The sequence below is a fragment of the Miniopterus natalensis genome, chromosome 1 (genome assembly GCF_054644295.1).
Source record: "Miniopterus natalensis isolate mMinNat1 chromosome 1, mMinNat1.hap1, whole genome shotgun sequence".
NCBI classification, from domain to species: Eukaryota; Metazoa; Chordata; class Mammalia; order Chiroptera; family Miniopteridae; genus Miniopterus; species Miniopterus natalensis.
In genome coordinates this window covers 53,927,505-53,945,869 of record NC_142081.1, presented here as the reverse complement: position 1 = coordinate 53,945,869, position 18,365 = coordinate 53,927,505, and the positions used below count along the sequence as shown (strand labels likewise).

Here is an 18,365-nt window from a genome sequence, read left to right as displayed (position 1 = left end):
CTTCCTTGGGGGACCCGCTGTTTTGCACACGCACCTATACAGTCATTGTTGTGAGAAAGGATGAAGCCATGATTGCACCGGCAGTTGAAAGAACCGATTGTGTTTCGGCAAGTTCCGTTCCCACAGGCATCTCTTTCACACTCGTTTATGTCTAGTAGGAGCAAAGGACATAGAGAAACATGATTATTAACAGAAGGAGAGACTGCACGGTTACCTGGGGTTAAAGGGCATGTTAGAGTTCACAAAGTGTCCCCCGTGGGCTGCGGGCTCCTTGATGTTGGCCTTGGGTCCAGCAGTGGCAGCTCCCTGTGAGAACCCAGCAAAAGGCAAGGCTCTGAACCCTGGGAGTAAATCATTTCCTTGGTTGGCATGTGAAGGGAGGCAAGCTAAGGACATGAGAACTGGACAGAATTATTTTATTCTATTTACTTCTAGAATCCTCCACCCTTGCCACTTTTTTCAAATTTTTTCACTTGCAAATGGAAAAACTCTGGGCGCATCTGGGTCTTGATTTGCTGCCACCTTTGGCAAACTTCAGCCTGTAAGATTCTCACTCCAGTTTCCCAAAAATCAGTGAGTCACCTGATATTACCCTGCAATCAGCAACAAAATAAATTAGCTTTTTAACTCACCTGACATTTTAGGCGTCTTCTCCTTTTTCCCGGTCCACCCCTAGAACCCACCACCACTCCCACCAAGAACAACTTATCTCACTCAAACGATCCCAATGTGAGGGCATGTGAAGTGGCTCGTCTCATACACTCATACATTATTGTTTGTCTTTCACCAGCCTCTGATTTTCTCTTGAACTATTTTGTTAAGCTACACTGGCATCTTGTATGTCTTTGCATCTTGCCATAGCAGCTGACATCTTTCTTACAAAGAGGTAGGTGTAGGTGTAGATTACATTAAGGAGGAAATAAGAAATCTAAGTGAAAGAAAGTTGATACCTCTGGTTTGCAAGAGATAGGCAGAATGAGGAAGGCAAGGATATACGGACAGAGAGGAGTGGAAGGTAGCATCTCAGGCTGGCAAAGTGCAGCAATCAGAGTTAGGGTTCCCTTTCTGTTCAAATTTTGCACATGAAGATACATTATCTGTGATCCTAAACCAGGAGGCTATTGCTGACTCCAGAGTGACTCCAACGAGTGTGTCTGTGGTTGCAAACTGCATCTGGAGAAATCACCCTGCCAGCTATCGAGAGCTTCTGCCACGACTCATTCTTAGCCGAGCTTAGGTAGAGCAGATTCTTTGGTAGGAGGTTGCAGATAATTCAGATGAAAGAGACAGAAATAAATTTGGGCTGGGTCACATTAATATGCAGAGGTTAGGGGTTAGGTCCCCAGTGATGAGCAGGGCGATCAGACTCCTTTAATTTAAAACATATCTGCTCTGAAGAAGACAAAACTGATGAGAAGTTCCCTAACGGATGAATCCAATTATAGCCAAAGTTAAGCACTTTAAACATTACTGGACTGATTGTTCTTTTTCCAGCTGTGAAACTGATTCATGTTCATGAAGTCCCCAAAAGACTTAATAGATGTTGCTTGAAAGTAGAAAAAGAAAGGAGATAAAGAGAGAAAATGATCGATTACATATTTGAAGTTTATTCTAAATCAATATCCTGATTCACTACTAAAACCTAGGAAGAGATTTAAAATCTTGAGCTTTTTTCCCCTAGGAAAATGTTTCTCTACTTTTTATGCCTTTGTAGGATCTGTAAATTTTCCTTTGAGGATCCGGTAAAAACTACAAACTCGTCTCAAAAAAATGCTCAGGTTCAAACATTCAAAAGCTGCACTCTGTTCCAATCAGCCAAACCCACATAAATATTATAAAGGGAAATAGGTCATTAACGTTCATAAAAAGTAATTTTTTTATCTAAATAGATTTTCTAAATTTATCCCTTAGTCAAAAGTTTTTCTGTAAGAGCCAAATGAATATCAAGGAAGAAGTTTATTATGTTCAGATTGCCCAAGATCAAATACCAAAAGATGTTAATGCTACGTACACGCCTGCTTGTTTTTATTTTATAAATAGCAGAACTATTGAAAGGTTTAGTATTAACTATTATATATTCAGAGGCAAATCGGTTTTTCAATAGGATATGGGGGGAAAATGAAATCATATCACATACTCACCCAAACACATGGTTTGGTCGTCATTTGTTTTAAAACCAGTGTTGCAAAGACAATAAAAGCTTCCGACTGTGTCAATGCAATGTCCGTGGCTGCATATGTTGGGGATTTCTTGACATTCATTACGATCTGTAGGTAAAAGGCATCTTTAGCACCTTAAGCAGAAATTTCAAAATCAAACTGAATCATTACTTCTAGGTATTGATCTCAGGACTCATCCTAGCTCTTTATAAACTAAGTCAGTAGAACAGACACTGGCATTATATTTCTTTTTGCCTCAAAATTGGTTAAAACTTTTTCTCATTTACTGGGCATATTCAGAGTATGTTAATAATACATGAAAAAAAAAATGACATACAGGGTCACTATCCAAAAAAATGTTCTGAAAAATTAGAGAACTTAAAAGTCGAATGGGAAAGAAACATCCAAGCTGGGAGAGAATCCATCTGATTATTTGCCTAAAAGCATCATCACAGATTTTGGAATGAATTTAAGTATTTTGTCTAGTCAAGACTTGGGGCCTCAAATCATTGACCCTTAGGGCTTCCTTTGGAAATTTATATCAAAGTGAAACAAATCCCTTTGCTAAAATAGGTTTTCATGATGGACAGCCCACATGGTCCCTGGTTCCGGTTTCCCCCCACTGTTTTGTCTTACTCCTCTAACTTTTGGTTCTTTTTTAACCAAGTCTTCATGTCTACACATGGCTCCTTTTAGCACTTGACAGTCCTAACAGTATTTCTTTATTTTCATTCATATTCATTCAAAAGAAAGCCGTGCCATCTTGCTTCTGCCAGTCTTTAAGCTCTAAACTATATTAATCATCAACTGAATCTCGGTCACTCTCCTGAAATCTGATCATCTGCAGGACAGAATTTATTGCATGAATACACACATGACATAATTACGTGCCTACCTACGTCTCTAATTTAATTTTTAAAGCTCTCAGGATATGTTTAGGGCAAATATAATTTTAAGAGCACCGATTCGTCTGGATTTTCCTATTGTCGCCAAAGAAAGCAAGTGGCAGGCCTCCACCTCGGGTGCAGATGCTGCAGAGCACAGCTGTACCCTGCTCTCCTCTGAGTAACCAAACTCACTGCTTGTCGACCCTGCCTCCTGAGCAGACAGCAACTGGCCACGGGTGCTTCCCGCTGCACAGAGCAGTCCTGTCCAGAAGAGACGGTATCCCCTCCATTCCATGTGCTCAGGCTGCCATTTTTACAAGGACTTCCTTCCAATACACAGAACATTCAGAGCTGTGATCAATCACCGTGCTGGTTTAAAAGGTTCCAGTGAGGTTGAATATTTTATTAACAGGGGAAATCGGAATAAAGCAGCCAAGGAGCTACTGCTAGCCTATGCAGAAATGCTAATTAACTTAACAAATTATGATTCTTCCTATTGGAGAAAATGGGTTTAAAATGAGCAAACTGCTCCCTGAGATAGGCAGAGGAAACTGATCTCCATCCCCAAGCTCTGTGAAGGAAGCTGATTTTGAGGAAGTGCGTCTTGGGGCCTACCCTAGTTGACCTGAACCTTGAGTGCCCTCAGATAGCACCACACCTGGAAGTGTGCAAGGGATCAGGTCTGTCTTATCTCTGGAGCCCACAGGAAACATAGAACATTAAGGATCTTCTTAGAAATGGATCCCCAGTCAAGAATTTTCTTTCCTACATTGCCTATTTGATGATGAGTTTTTAAAAAAAGGAAACATGGAGTACTTTGAGATTCTATTGTTAAAACAGAAAGTTGCAGATCTATAGATCTTACTGTGAAGTTCACTTTGTCTAGAGACCAGAAAACTAGGTTTCTCAAGTATCAGGGTTTGAACTCCCAGGAGATTATGCTTGAGGGTGAGATAGGTTTAAACACAATATTGGGGGGAAAACCCACACAGTCAGTGGAGAGAGATGAGACCATAAGAAAATGGTTGGGAAGAACCTATCTCTTGTCTTTCACTTGGTGAGAGATTTCAGAAGGGGGCTACATTTGCTGTAACTGCACAGCCCCTGAAGTCCAACCAGCACCCTGGGCTTAGGTATCTACTTGACTGTTCTCTCGGATCTTTCAGCAACACTGTGGGTACTATGGCCAGCCACGATTTTGGGTTTGAAATGATGTACTTATGAATTCAAATTCCATCTTATGATGGAAGAAAAATTTCATTTCTTTTCATTTTAAACACAGGAAAAAAAGTAGTATTTTGCATTAGGTCTAAAAAAATGCCATGTATAGGACAGCATTTAAAGACATTTTAAAAGATTTTTAAAGTAAAATGTAAATGAAGACATTACCAGAATGAAGTCTTCAACCCTAGAGACTGAATAGTTGCAAAATTCAAGTACGTTTCCTTTCTTTCGAGGACTTCAATGAATGAGAGAAATGGAGCTTTGGCTACAAACAACACTCACACCATTTATGGCTGGTTAATGACTGATGGGTTTTATTTATGTTAATGCTCTATAAGAAAATTTAACAGGGCTTAAGCCCCAGCAGGCCCCGGCTGGACATGCTGTCTTGATGTATAAATAACTTCTTGCCTGAGTGCTAAATGGTGTGAAATGACATGTTCTATATTATCAGCAATTCTTTATTTTGACTGGAATTATTTCACCCAGTTTCAAAGAAATATAAATTAAGAGCAAAATGCACGGAAGTGGTCTCAATGCCAAGTTTCACGAGGGTATTGTGGCTCATATCAGAGACGTCCCCACTTTTCCTGTCGTGTTTTTTTTAAATACATGGATAACAACAGCTCTGTTGACAAAATGTTAAACACTTGCACATATTCCTCTAAACTCAAAAAAACAGGTCTTGATTCTCAAAGTGAGTTTCTGTTCTGCTATTATACCCCATTCCCACTGAGGTCTCATAAAACAATGCAAAATACCCTGCAGAGAGCAGTACACTTCCTACCACTTAATCACTGGTGGGCAAGGAAATCCAAGGAAAATCTGACCATGTTCCCTTGTGTTGTTTCATTCACAAATGCATAAAATATCCAGGAAACTCCCTGTGAAATGAACCATAAGCAAAATAACATATTCTCCCTGACCTTTCAGTTAAATATATAATGATTTACAATTACTATAAAACTTACATGAAAAACATTATGAAGTAGTATTTTGCTTCTGGGCTGAAATATCAGTGTTTCATTTGATACCACTGGCCGCAAGGTACCATCAGATGCTAATAACCTTACCATTAATTTAAGTTGATTACACACTCTTTCCCCCTAACTTCTACCACATCCCTGACAAAAGTGAACAAAAAAAGCACTAACTTCTGGAAGACAGTTTCCCATTTTGCTGTAGGTGACTTACAGCTAATAAAAGGCTATTAAGGTTTGCTGCCCTCAGCGAGTGATCTTTCATCTATAAAATGTTTAGGAGGGAGAGTAATGTTGCTGGTTCTTTTTGTTCATTTTTTGCAGGCTAATGTGCAGCTCAGAGGAGCTTCACTGTCAAGATTTCAGGAGTGTGGCTGAGATGGTGACAATTTCACCTGCCTAAGGGGGTTATGTGAAATTAAAAAAGAAAGTATTTGGTCCTGAATACTGGTTGGAGAAGTATGTGTGTGTATATTTGTGGGTGTGACTGTTTGAGGTAGGGTAGCAGATAGGTAAATACGTAATCTAGGTATGTACGTGATTTATTTATTGTTTTGAAAACATCTCATCTATAAAGAGGGAAAAAAGGTGTTTAGCCCCGCTGGTGTGGCTCAGTGGTTGAGCACCGACCTAGGATCCAGGAAATCGTGGTTTGATTCCTATCAGGGCACATGCCTGGGTTGCAGGCTGGATCCCCAGCAGGGGGCATGCAGGAGGCAGCCGATCAATGACTCTCTCATCATTGATGTTTCTCTCTCTCTCTCGCTTTCCCTTCCTCTCTCTGAAATCAATAGAGACATATATTTCAAAAAAAGGTAAGTGTTTAGACATTTCAGCGGTTTTCCTTTTTTCCTGTTTAGTTGCTGGAGCTCAGCAGTCTAAATGGAGATAACCCACTTCCTGGCAGGGCAGCCAGCAGGGGCTACTTACCGTTGCACTGGCCCGTGGAAGTGAAGCGGTAGCCCGGCTTGCAGTCACAGCGGTAGCTGCCGGCAGTGTTGACGCACTCGGCGTTGCGCTGGCACACCAGGCCGTTCTGACACTCGTCAATATCTCCAGGCACAAGAGAAGTTCATTAGAAGGAGAGCTGAACCTGGTATCAAGTCAAGCCTCTCACATAAAATAAATTTATATTTTCTTATTTTGATCAGTTCTATGGAACAGACAGTGGAGGACTGAAAAATCATTTTCTAACTTTTCCACTTTACTCAAAGTTTTCATAAATGTGAGTTCTTGATTCAGGACCATATATGGACTCAAGTGATACTTGTGTCTAAAAAAAAAAATCATGAAACTCAACTGCTACCGTCAGGACTTCACATGGGTAAACACAGTTATCCCAGGAAATCTTGTATTTGCTCAAAGCCCCAGATTTCTATGATTCAATCAGGTTTCTTTTGTCTGGAAGGCTGAAAGATCTGGAGGGCAAAGCATCTGGAACCTTGGTGTATATGTGAATTGCTTGGAATCTTGCTAAAAGGCAGATTCTGACCAGTGTGTCTGGGGAATTCCCGAGAGTCTGCGTTTCCAATAAGCTCCCAGGAGATGCTGGTGCTCCTGGTCCACAGGCAGCACTCAGAGCAGGGCTGTGGAGGCTCCTGCTTAAATCACTGCCACATGGCAGTCAGGTCAAGGAAACCTAACATGTTGCACATAAAACTACTGAAAACAACCCAATTCACCTTATCAAAGGAGAGAACAAAATGGATATTAGGTACTTCAAAGCTTTGACTATGCTCAGGGGGTTGTTTGCCTATATATATTTTTAAACAGCTTAAATTCATGTAAATGTTATTACATAGTAAATGTAATTAAAATGTAGTTCAAATTCATGACATCCATTGCAAATGGTACTGCACAGACCGGTCTACACCATGGGGCAAAATACATGTTCCCTGCCCCTGCTCCAACGAAATAATCTAGTTCATCTAAGTCCAGTAAAGGAACAGCTTGAAACACAGGTGGGAGTCAGCCCTCAGCACCAGCACTGCGGTTTTACACAGAAGTTGGCTCAGCTGAAGAAGTTCCCACAAGGGGGCAGCAAATACATCAACCTATGCCTCTTAGGCTTGTGCTTTCTGGCGGGAAAATGTCAGGACTACTGGTGGTGGGAGTTGCCATCTAATGGGGGGGGGGGCAGAGGGAGGGTGTTTCTTCCTGCAGCAGATACAAGAGCAGAAGTCTGCTTGTCTCTCGGTTTCAAGCACCCAGCACCACACCCACCAAGTCAGCCCTGCTCTCAATTAAGGGTGTACAGATGCACTGAGGGTAGCTCATGTCTTTACGAAGCCAAACAGTGTCACAGACAGGCACTGCTGCGATGCTCAGGCGCCTAACAGCTGACTGTGTGCATACTTGGGAAGAACGGACGGATAGTAGCTCCTTCTAAATCCCTCTGGAGTTCATGCCAACTCCAGCGTTGCTGAGGCATGTACTAAATCAACCTTCATTTTCTGATTCTGAGAGCTAGGAGTGGGCTGGGAAGCGGCTGACCCTGGATTAAACACTCACCCTGCACATGGATATGCTGTGAAATGGAACCCAAAAGTTGGAGCACTTGGTAATCTCAGTATCCACTGAATGCTGCCCTGACAGCAGAGTGGCTTCCATTGGCACAGCGGTAGGTTTTTAATCTCATGTGCATATCAAGATCTGGGTTGACTTGGTGGTCATGGGTGGCCTTGACTATGGGTTCTAGCCAAAGGTGGCTGCTTCAGCAGATATAAGTAAGAGGTACCTGCATAAAGGAGCCATCAAAGGGATCTCTAAATGGAAGCAAAGGGGAGATGCCACAAGGAGGCGGCAGTCATCCTGAGGCCTGTATGGAAGGTAGGAGACTGTGGCTCTGAGGAAGGTGGCCAACCCTAGCACTGTATGATCACCTGCTGTGGGCTTCCTCTCTCTCCAGCATCATGCCTCCTCCCAGACACCTGATTCTTGCTGGCCTCCAAATACAGGGCGGGCCAAGTCTGAAATGAGTATTTCCTTAGGAAGGCTCCAAATGGCTATCACCCTACTCCCACTCCCTCCCCCAACAGGCCAAGGAAAGGACATGTGCCGACTTGGCTGTAGTAAGGAAAAGCCTGGTGTGGAGAATTTAACAAGCATGTGCTTAGAGCTATAACTTTACTCATGGTCTATAATTGTCCCCAGTTTAGGAGAAAAATGTTTTTTTAACATTAAAATGTTGACATATGTGCTCTAATCCATGCTCTAAGGGATACTAACACTTTCTAGCATGAACAAAAACGCTGCTAGAGGCTCCAAGTTTAAATATTAAATAGAAAATTATTCCAGCTATCCCAGGGCACGTGGTCTATTTAATAACCAGTAACGTCGTCCCTTTTACTATAATGTAAAAGGACACTGCCTTCCCCAGATGGAGGAAAAAGATGAAGTGCTGCAAGGAATGTGCAGAATCACAGTATATACACATGGCAAGGGGAGGTCACTTGAAAATGAAAAAAGTACCATTTGCAAGCATGCCAACATTCTTCCTATAAAATCGAATTTGCTGTTCTTGTCATTTAGAATTCTCTCATGCATTTGGAATATTTGCATTAGCCTTGTTTTCACTTGGGAGTAGCAAAGGCTCCATTTGGAAGAGAATGCTGCTTTTGAGATTCAACTCTAGATGACTGCCCACCACTCATGCTCACTTTCAAGCAAGGAGAAACAAAAGTAATCTATCTGACACACCCAGGAACTCAAGGCTTTTTCGTATCAGCTGGGAAATCTAATACATTGTGTGTGGGGGAAAGGGGGCTGGGGAATGCACGTCCTGCTTTTTCCACTGGGAGTCAGTGAATTTTTTTTGCATGAGATTTCATGCTGTTCCCTACAGTGCCCTTCACTATGCTAGAGCTTGATGGATTTGTGAAATTCCGATGTTGTGAAACTGGCCAAGTGTGTGAGTAAGTAGCTCACCAGTTAGTTCACTTCTGGACACGATATAGTGACATCACTTACCTTCACAAACCAACAGCTTGTCATTATAGAAGAAGCCCACTGGGCATTCACATCTGAAGCTGCCAACCATGTTGATACACACTCCATTTTCACAGACCCCTGGGATCTCCCGGCATTCGTCAATATCTAGAACCAGAGCAGCCATGCATGAGTGACAGCAGAGCAGGGTCAAACTGGACTGAAAGTCAGCTACTTCTAACTCGATGTTCAATTTAAGTCTAAAACCAAAGAATAGAAAATGTGTGTGTATGTGTGCGTGCCAAGTGTGTGTATGTGTGTGTGGGGGGCGATATGTTGGGGTGGCGTTGATGGGATGGGGCACGCCAATGAATGTCAAGTTGAAATAACTAAGCCACTTTCCAGACACCCATGTGTCTATCTGGATTTAGTGTCTGTCTTTTTTATGTTGTTTCAGAACATCCTCTTTGTCCAGGTGGGAGCCATCTTTGCACCCACTGGACACTGTGCAGAGGAGTAGAAAAAAGTGAAGGCTGAGAGTAAACAGCCTCTTTCCCCAAAGTGTGGGTAACGTTTGGCTAGAGTGGGAAAGGAGAGCTGGTAAAGAGCAGAGGAGGAGCCCACGGTCATAGCCAACTCTGATACTTCAAATTCAACTTCAGCACCCCCTTCCCCTGTCAGAAAGTTTTTGGTCAGGTCTGGGGGTGTAATCTGGGCCCCAGCTGACGATAAAGATGGGGCCGGCACTGAGGAAGGACTGCCACAATAGACTGAGGCTTCCTAAGGCCAGGGCCTGGGCCTAGCTGCTACACCATTACAGGCCGCTAGCATGCTGTCTGACAAATGTTGAGTGTCAATAAAAATTTGCTAAATTAAGAACCAGTATTTGGAAGTGGAGTTGGTGAGCATTTACACAGGACCCAGGCTGCTAAAGCAGGGCTGGCCAGCTGGTGAGGGAACCTTGTGGGCAGGTCTCACCCCCCCCACCAGCCTGGTTGGTCCCCCCTCTGTCTAACTTGCTCTGAACTCCCATTCATTCAGGGCCCTCTAGGATAATAATATTAATAGTATTAACAGTGTCTCACTTGCTATATGCCTGGTATGTTTCTCCAGCAGTCAACCTGGATTTACTCAATGAATCATCAGTCTTCCTATGAGGTAGTCTCTAGGTACTATGACTATCCCCACTATGTAGATGATGGAACTGAGGCCAAGTCAGAGGATGGAACTTGCCAAAGACCACATGGCCAATAAGAAGCAGAGTCAGGATTTGATACCAGGAATCCTCTAACCAGGTATCCTGCCTCCCTTGTGTTTTTTCACATTACAGTCATTCAAGCTACACAAAATCTTTATCAAAGTGATTGTTATCCTGCAGGGCCCCTCCACCAGCCCCTTGGCAGTTTCACAAAACACTCCAGAAGCTGGGAGCGGATGAAAAGCTTTGGTCTATCTAAGTCATGAGTCTTTCTAATTCACTAGGTTTCTGTTACTGCAGTTGAGATACTTTCATTTACATGTTCTAGTCAGGAGCCTCTGCAAGGTACTTTGCACAGGTTGTAAGAAGATGGCCATAGATGTAAGTGGAGCCAACCAAAGGTGCTATAATTTCAGAAGAATCACACTCTGACACCAGCCTGTCTTAAAGGAGAAATTAGACAGGCCATAAATTTATTTTAGACCCTTTTCTAAAGGGCTTGATTTTGTTTGAAGGCAAATTGATCTTTTTTTAAAAAAAAAAAAAAAAGTTTAATATCTCAAAAGGTATATTGCCATTTTGAATACGGGTAATTATATTTTTAGATTTTTCACATATTTATCATTCATGTTGTTAAATAGTTATGCAAAGTAAGCATACAACTGTGTCTTATCAGCAAACAAACAAACAAAAATCCAGATGACATTCTTATAGTATGGTTAAAATATGAAATATTATATTCACAATTATTTGTTTTAAATATCAGTGATGAATCATCATGTTTAACAATAATAGGCTGGGTCAAATTTCTAGCCATTGTTTGGCATAAAACAGCAAAAGGATGTATTAAAAATTTATGTTTTCTTTTCCTGTCTGGATTTCATTTGAACTTCAACTTGGGGAAGTTTATATTTTAAGACAAGATTAATAAACTTGCTATAGTTTTAACCCCATATGAATGGGCTCTATACACCAACAATCTTAAGGCCTTTCAGAAGGAGAGTATAAAGCTGAAATAAAACAAAGTTTCCCAGTCATCTAAATATTTTGTCACGGTGGAATTTGGTACAATCAGTATACTGCTAACTATCGCATTTCCAGTTTTCAAGAGCTACAGGCAAAGCAAGCTGTGAGTCAGGACTGGATTCTGGCCCCAGCTCTGTTATTAATTAGCTAGGTGACCTCGTCTGAGTCCCTTCCCTTCTCTGGGCCTCTGTCCCCTCAACTGCAAAGCAAGGCGTTTGGACTAGATGATGTCTGGGGCCTTTCCAGCTCTATTAGTGGACGATGCTAATGCTGTTTTGAGTCTGACTGCTGGCAACCTTGGAGGGCAGGCCTTGCTGGGGTGCACTCCCTGTCTGACCGTGGAGGCCCATCACTATTAAAGACCACTATCTTTGGATCAGAGATTCTAGGGAGATGAAGAGATCTGTTTTGGGAAGGGGAAAACAAAGCAGCTAGGGCCAGGTGTTTTATGCCAATGTCATTTAGCAGTTTTTCTTTCCAAACCATGAAGTTTCTTTGGACGTTGACTGGACTGTGGAGCCATATGGATTTGGCACTGAGGGAGCCAGGCTGATTGCTGGACCAGACCCTTGTTTTCTTAAACAAGGTCACTGGAAAGGCTGATGTGGATTTCAGTTTACTTATTAGGAATAAGGTGGAACGAAGCAAGTGGTGATATTTGCTACTCCACTCAATTGCTCAGGCCCAGGAGGGGCATCTAAGGATGCATATAAATCACACGGGGGGAAACTGAGAATGCAATAGCTTTTTACTTTTATGGTACTTGTTTTAAACCACAGAGGCATTGCCCTGCTGGCTAACTGCTGTGCAATACTTCTGAATCTTGCACAAGCATCTCTAGCACTGTAGTGGTCTCTGCTCCAGTTACCAGACAGGAAAGATTTCCCTGAGAATTGGAAAGATTTTTTTTTTTTAATTTCATATCAGAAACTCCCAAAGCAGATGACCTGAGGAGATCCCATGAAAGATAAAATTGATCCACAAGAAGGGCTTTATGTGAACAACCTACCCATGAGGATTAGTATGAAAAATCATATTAAACTCGTGTCTTAGTCAGAAGGAAGGATTGGGAATTACAGTCAAGTCAAACGTCAACTGGCCCCACTCCCAGAATCTCTCTCTGTTGATGCCTAGGGTTGGTTTAACTAAGCTTGATTGTAATTTTGTGAAAAGCCTTCCAGCCCCTTAATCATGAGCAACAAATACTGCTGCCAATTAGGTGGAGCTACCAGGGTGTTTGCACAGTTCATTTCAAACTAAGAATCAGTGTTTCAATAAAGTGAAATCACATTGCTTAATGATTTTTCCTTCTAAGGAAAAAAAAAAAAAAGCAAGTTGAGAAACTAACAAAGTGTACAACCTTTTCTTCACACAAAGGCAAATGCAGGAAGTTCTAACAATGACATCATCACTCACCAACAGGTAAGCCGGTGTAAATGTCAATGACGAAGCCTGGCCTTTGACTTCCACAGAGTGTAGCGAATTCATCTGCAGGGATCAAACAAAGGTAGGGTGAGACTGTGGGACAAGGGTCAGCAAAGAGTGATGATTGGGCTGAGAGAATGTACTCTGCAAACATTCTGGAAACATATTTATCTGTATTTCAAAGAATTGAAAATAAAAAGTAAATCTGAAAATTCCTACAGATGTTATCATTTGGTCATTAAGACGAATATTGAAGGAAAAGTGACCTCATGTTGATGTAATAATGCGGGAAAAGCAGAGGTCTCCACGTCATATGACACTCATTTGTATGAGCTTGCCTGTAGGAATTTGGGTTTGTATAAGGATGTTGTTCACCTCTGAACCCAAGGACTGGCAAGAGCATCTCTTTCCACTCTGCATTAAGGGGAATGCTTACAAAAGCCATTTCCTCAGTAGATTGGGGAAGACCATAGTAAGTCTAGCCAAGTTCTTGACATCAGGTCTATTAATCACTAAATCAGGTCAAACAACCAACCTACGTCATTACTTCAATTTTTGGAGCTGGATTTCTCTGGTGCTGTTCTCTTGCTCTCTCCTTCTCTCCCTCCCCTGACCCTCTATCTTTCTTTCCTGTGTCTGCATTCATCAAAGTTGATAATAAAGAATGAACCAAATGTCATCTGCAGCCCCTTCTAAATCTGAGACCCTGTCATTCCAGATCATGATTGTAACTATTATGGCATGATATAAATTTAAGCTCAAGGTGGCCATTGCCTTATTGGTCAAACCCACTGAAAATTAGTCCACGGTTTCTGGGAGTAAATAAATGTAGCATGTTCTTCTAGTGCTTTATGCCTTACTCTATAAGTGTCCACTTCCAACAAGTGTCATGTCAACAGACACTGGTCATCCAGAAAAATTTCAGGAATTCCTAAAATGTGTGGCCAGGTGGCTCAGGTGGTTGGAGCATCATCCCGCACGCACGAGAAGGTCCTGGGTTTGATTCCCGATTAGGGCACATACCTAGATTGCGGGTTTGATCCCCAGCTGGGTTGCATACGGAAGGCAACCAACTGATGTTTCTCTCTCACGTAGATGTTTCTCTTTCCTCCTTCCTCTCTCTCTAAAATCAATTTTTAAAAAACAACCATATCCTCAGGTGAGGATTAATTTTTTTTTAATTTAAAAAATTTTTTCAACCACTTAAAAATGTAAAATTCATTCTTAGCTAGTGGACCAAACACACACAGGTGCTGAGCTAGATTTCTCCCAATGGCTGTAGTTTATCAACCCTGATCTAGCAATACCATGCAGAGTAAGGTAATTCGTAATTATAAGTGATAGTTACTACATTATTTCTGGAGTAAACAATGGGTGAAATGGTATATTTTACTAAAAAAAAAAAAAAAAAATCAGTTTCATGTGCTGTCAGGTAGCACCAGAAAATAGACTCACTATATTCCAGATCACTGTGGGGAATAGAGTAGGTGCTACAGAACACTCCACTCAATACCTGCATCATGGTTCACTCAATCTAAATCTTCACATTAGTGAATTATGTCATCATGACATACATGATATTTATCATCTAGCATATGATATAAGAACAGTGCACTAAAGCTTTCACTTCATTCACTGCAAGGATATAAATTATACTTTTTAAAAAACAACATCATATAGATTTTTCTCTGTGAGATTAGAAAAAGAAATTTCTCTCAGGTCTCAATACCAAGAAGAGTTGAGCTTTCAGTGTTGAGTTTGCTTTACAGTCATTGAGACTCTTAGACTTGATCATGTCTCCTTTTTTTTAATTTTCATTTTTTATTAATCCTCACCCAAGGATACTTTTTCCATTGATTTTTAGAGGTATTTAGAGGGCGGGACGGAGGGAGAGAGAGAGAAACACGCATGTGAGAGAGACACAGGGCCGGAAAGGGCAAGTACCTGCAACCCAGGTATTTGCCCTTGACCAGGGAATTGAACCTGAGACCCTTTGGTCCAGGGGCCAATGCTCTACCACTGAGCAACACTGGGCAGGGCAATCACGTCTCCCTTTTTCATGTGAGCTGCTAGGAAGTTTGGAGCCAAAGTTACTGCTCATCTCTGGCAAGTGTGTGGAAACTCCTGGCTTGGATTCTGTGGATTAGCCTCGCTCCATGCTCCAAGTTTCTTGCCCTTGTTTGCCATTTGCCTTAGGCTTTCTTATTTTACATTTGAATCTTTGTGGGCTGCCTTAGATTCTTTCTGAAACAGGACTAGTTATAAATAAGTTAAAATAATAGGAACATGGTTTACTTATTTGTCATTTTGCTTTGCATAATGTTTCCAGTCTCTTAGTTACATGGCAAACTCCAAAACAATAACAGTATTTATGCTTTTGTGATATGCTGTGTCTGTAAGTCTGGTGAATGAACTAGTATATAAACTAGAAAGCATCTTCTGTAACTTAATTTTCAGCTGGAAGGACCAGGATTAACTGTGAATTTAAATATTTGCCTTTGTGAGCTCATTTTTTTCCAATGAAGATAGACGATGCACCCTTTCCTTCCCTGGCTGAGACCCATTTCCCCAACAATTTATGAGTAATTTATTCACCTATAGTTTTGGTATTGGTGAAATTAAAACTCACCTGTGCTTGGGATGGGACACTGTTCACAGGGCTTATTCCAGGCTCTGCCAATATTGTAGGAACAGCAGCACATCTTCTTGGTCATATTGAACAACAGTTCTCCATCACAGGTCTGGTTGTCAGCATAATAGTTTCTGTAGCACAAACTTCTTCTCATATCTGGAAGAAAGGAAGAAGGAAAGGATTGGTGATGCCATGGGAAATCAAGGGATTTCTAAAGGGGTATTCAAGGAGCGAGTCTCTTTTGAATTGTATTATAACTTGAACTTGATAAGGGCAAAGCCTGCTCTTACACAACGTTCCATGCACCTATGCTACTATAAGAAAAAAAAAACTTTGAGAAATGTATTCCCTGGTATTTTGTGCCACAGAACTAACTCATGATGTAGCTGTGGTGTTAATAAACTTTACATGACTCTCCACTCTGTCTCCTAGTAACAATTCTCCACTATTTGGCAGCTATTTTCTCATTTCCGACTCATGATGTTTTAATACTGTAGGTCAGTTGCTGTAAATATAATTGTACAAAGATACACCCAAAGTCAAACAAAAGAAGTACTATTAAACCATTGTTTGGGATTTTCCAACACTACATTTTACAGAAAACTCCCAACCACCCACACGAGGTGATGACAAAGGCCAAGTTCATGGTTTACAGGGGAGGAGGCTCTCACAAAGACAGGGAACGGAGGCAGCCCTGGGCCTGATGCTAACCTAACATAAGGGCTAATTTCTGGACCTGAAGCTCTTTTGTTTTTTGCATTTGAGGACCAACCATACATTATTAAGAAAAGCTTGGACTTACCCATGCAATTATTGCCTCCATTCACTTGCATGTAGTCTGGAGGGCAAATGCAGGTGTAGTTGCCAACGGTGTTGTAACATGTCCCTGGACCACAGATTCCGGGAGTTTCACATTCATTCACATCTGTAATCAGAAAAGAAAGTGTTATGGGAAATATGGACACTTCACTCTTTGGAATGGCCTGGTACTCAGTGTCACTATAAATGTGGACAATGAAGGAGAAAGGCCACAGGGCATTTTGAAATCCAGACAAGAGGAACAGATGTTCAGCGCATCGGTGTCCATCTGTGCTGATGTTTGCATGCATTTTCAGAAAAGGATGTTTCAGAAAAGGAAGTTTTACTTTCTGGCATGAGTTCTTAATAACTGAGTCTTATGTATCCTCAAAGGCATGCAAAGATGGAAATGTGGAGAAAATATAACTCAAGGATCCTTCAGAAAGACAACTACGTATATAGTACTTTGTATGTTCACAAAATCTATAGGAGATGATGTTTCCTGAAGCCATTGACCACTGGATTCACGAATCTGCATGGGTAAGGGAGCATGGAAACAGGTACTTCATACCTCCTTCCCTAATTTCAAACGCAGGGGTTTGATTCTAATTTTGTGAACTCCATGGGTCTTAGGGCTGTGTTGTACACACTGGGATGCTCATCTAATACTCAACAAGGTTGTCACTGAGTCAACTAATAAGCCTTTTGGAGAACCAGAGGACTATTTCTCCTCCAGGATGCAAGGGAGTCTCGTCCCTAACTAGTTGTGTGACTCCAGCGTGTAAATGAAAACCACCTCTCTCAGCCTGGTCTACAGCCCAAGTCCTCTGAAAGCTAAAAGCGGTCAACACTCTCCATCTTTCCAGCAACACAGGATGAATAGGAGTCATCGCATCATGAAACCAAAGGGACCACCTTTAAGAGAAGCTCATTTAAATGTACAAGTACCAATGATAGGTGGTCAAGAACAGGAAGAAGGGCCCAGAACTGCCCAGAATACAAAAGTCACTGAAATGGGACCTGTGCTACTCTAATAAAAGTGGCTTTTCTGAAGAGCATAAAAAACTCTTTGTAGGCATAAATGGGACTGTGACCCAAGATAATAAAACTATACTTTTCTCGGGAAAAGAGAGAGACTTAGGGTGTATTGGCGTTCTGACAATGACACTGTGTCAGTAATACTGGTGCAAGCTGCCACATGTCATATTTACCTATGTTCATATTTAGACCATCATGTTCCGTTGCTAAATTTCAGTTTTTCTGGCTTTTGAGGTCAGTTCTCAATATTGGAAAGAACTTATCACCCCATAAGGGCCATTTACCGTCACACACTCGGGTATCTTCATTCAGGTAGTAACCCGTTGGACAGCGGCACTGGAAACTACCAAAGGTGTTGATACATTTGCCGCCTTGGCACAGCCCGGGAAGCTCCTGGCACTCGTCAATATCTGTCAAAATGAAGACAACGGCATTTCTTCAGCATTGTAAATAAACCCAAGGAAGTTCAAAATGTATGCTCACTAGGGCAAAGGAAACAGAATTACCTTCCAATATAACAGTGATAGGGTTGGGTCGAAAACCTTCTCCTCCAGGACAAAGAATTTTGTACTCGGCTACGGAAACAAAAAGGTCAAATTGAGTTCTTTGGAGTATAACATCTCTAGAAATGGTATCCTCAAGAGAAATAGCGACATATCCAACTGAACATATTCATTTTCATGAATCTTTAGCAGCTACCCCCACCCATCGGAAGCTAGTTACTATCTGTGTGTATAGTCGTCATTTTCAAAAGGCTTTCAATCTGGCTGCCAATTGTAAGGCCACCGTCCTCACTCTTTGCACCCTCTACATACGTCCCTGGCCTTATGTCCTTGTGAACTATTTTATCCCCTTATCTCCATCATTATTTCTTTTTAAAGATTCTCCTTCCCTTTTTTATTTTCTAACAGATTCCTTCTCCATTTTTATGTTTGGTTCAGCCTATTTCCTGGAAATTACAGCTTTCATAATAACATTCACCAGCCTATTTCCAAAACCCTTTCCAAACAGAGCCTTAGGAAAAGCTGCTCTTTCTTGGTTCCCACCCCACTTCTCTCCTTAATGACTAGA

At 41.5% G+C, this 18,365-nt stretch overlaps 1 protein-coding gene across 2 annotated transcripts in view; it reads right to left on the bottom strand.

Moving 5' to 3' along the window:
- Positions 1-18,365, bottom strand: part of FBN1 (fibrillin 1) — a 229,393-nt gene that overhangs the window by 34,470 nt on the left and 176,558 nt on the right. For both annotated transcript variants that reach the window (XM_016211097.2, XM_087821626.1), the window contains 9 exons: positions 17,801-17,869; positions 17,579-17,704; positions 16,261-16,383; positions 15,456-15,614; positions 12,818-12,889; positions 9,220-9,345; positions 6,181-6,303; positions 2,142-2,267; positions 35-151 (listed from right to left, as the gene is read on the bottom strand). In XM_016211097.2, coding sequence (XP_016066583.2) covers positions 35-151; positions 2,142-2,267; positions 6,181-6,303; positions 9,220-9,345; positions 12,818-12,889; positions 15,456-15,614; positions 16,261-16,383; positions 17,579-17,704; positions 17,801-17,869 — 1,041 coding nt within the window. The remainder of the gene's footprint in view (positions 1-34; positions 152-2,141; positions 2,268-6,180; positions 6,304-9,219; positions 9,346-12,817; positions 12,890-15,455; positions 15,615-16,260; positions 16,384-17,578; positions 17,705-17,800; positions 17,870-18,365) is intronic.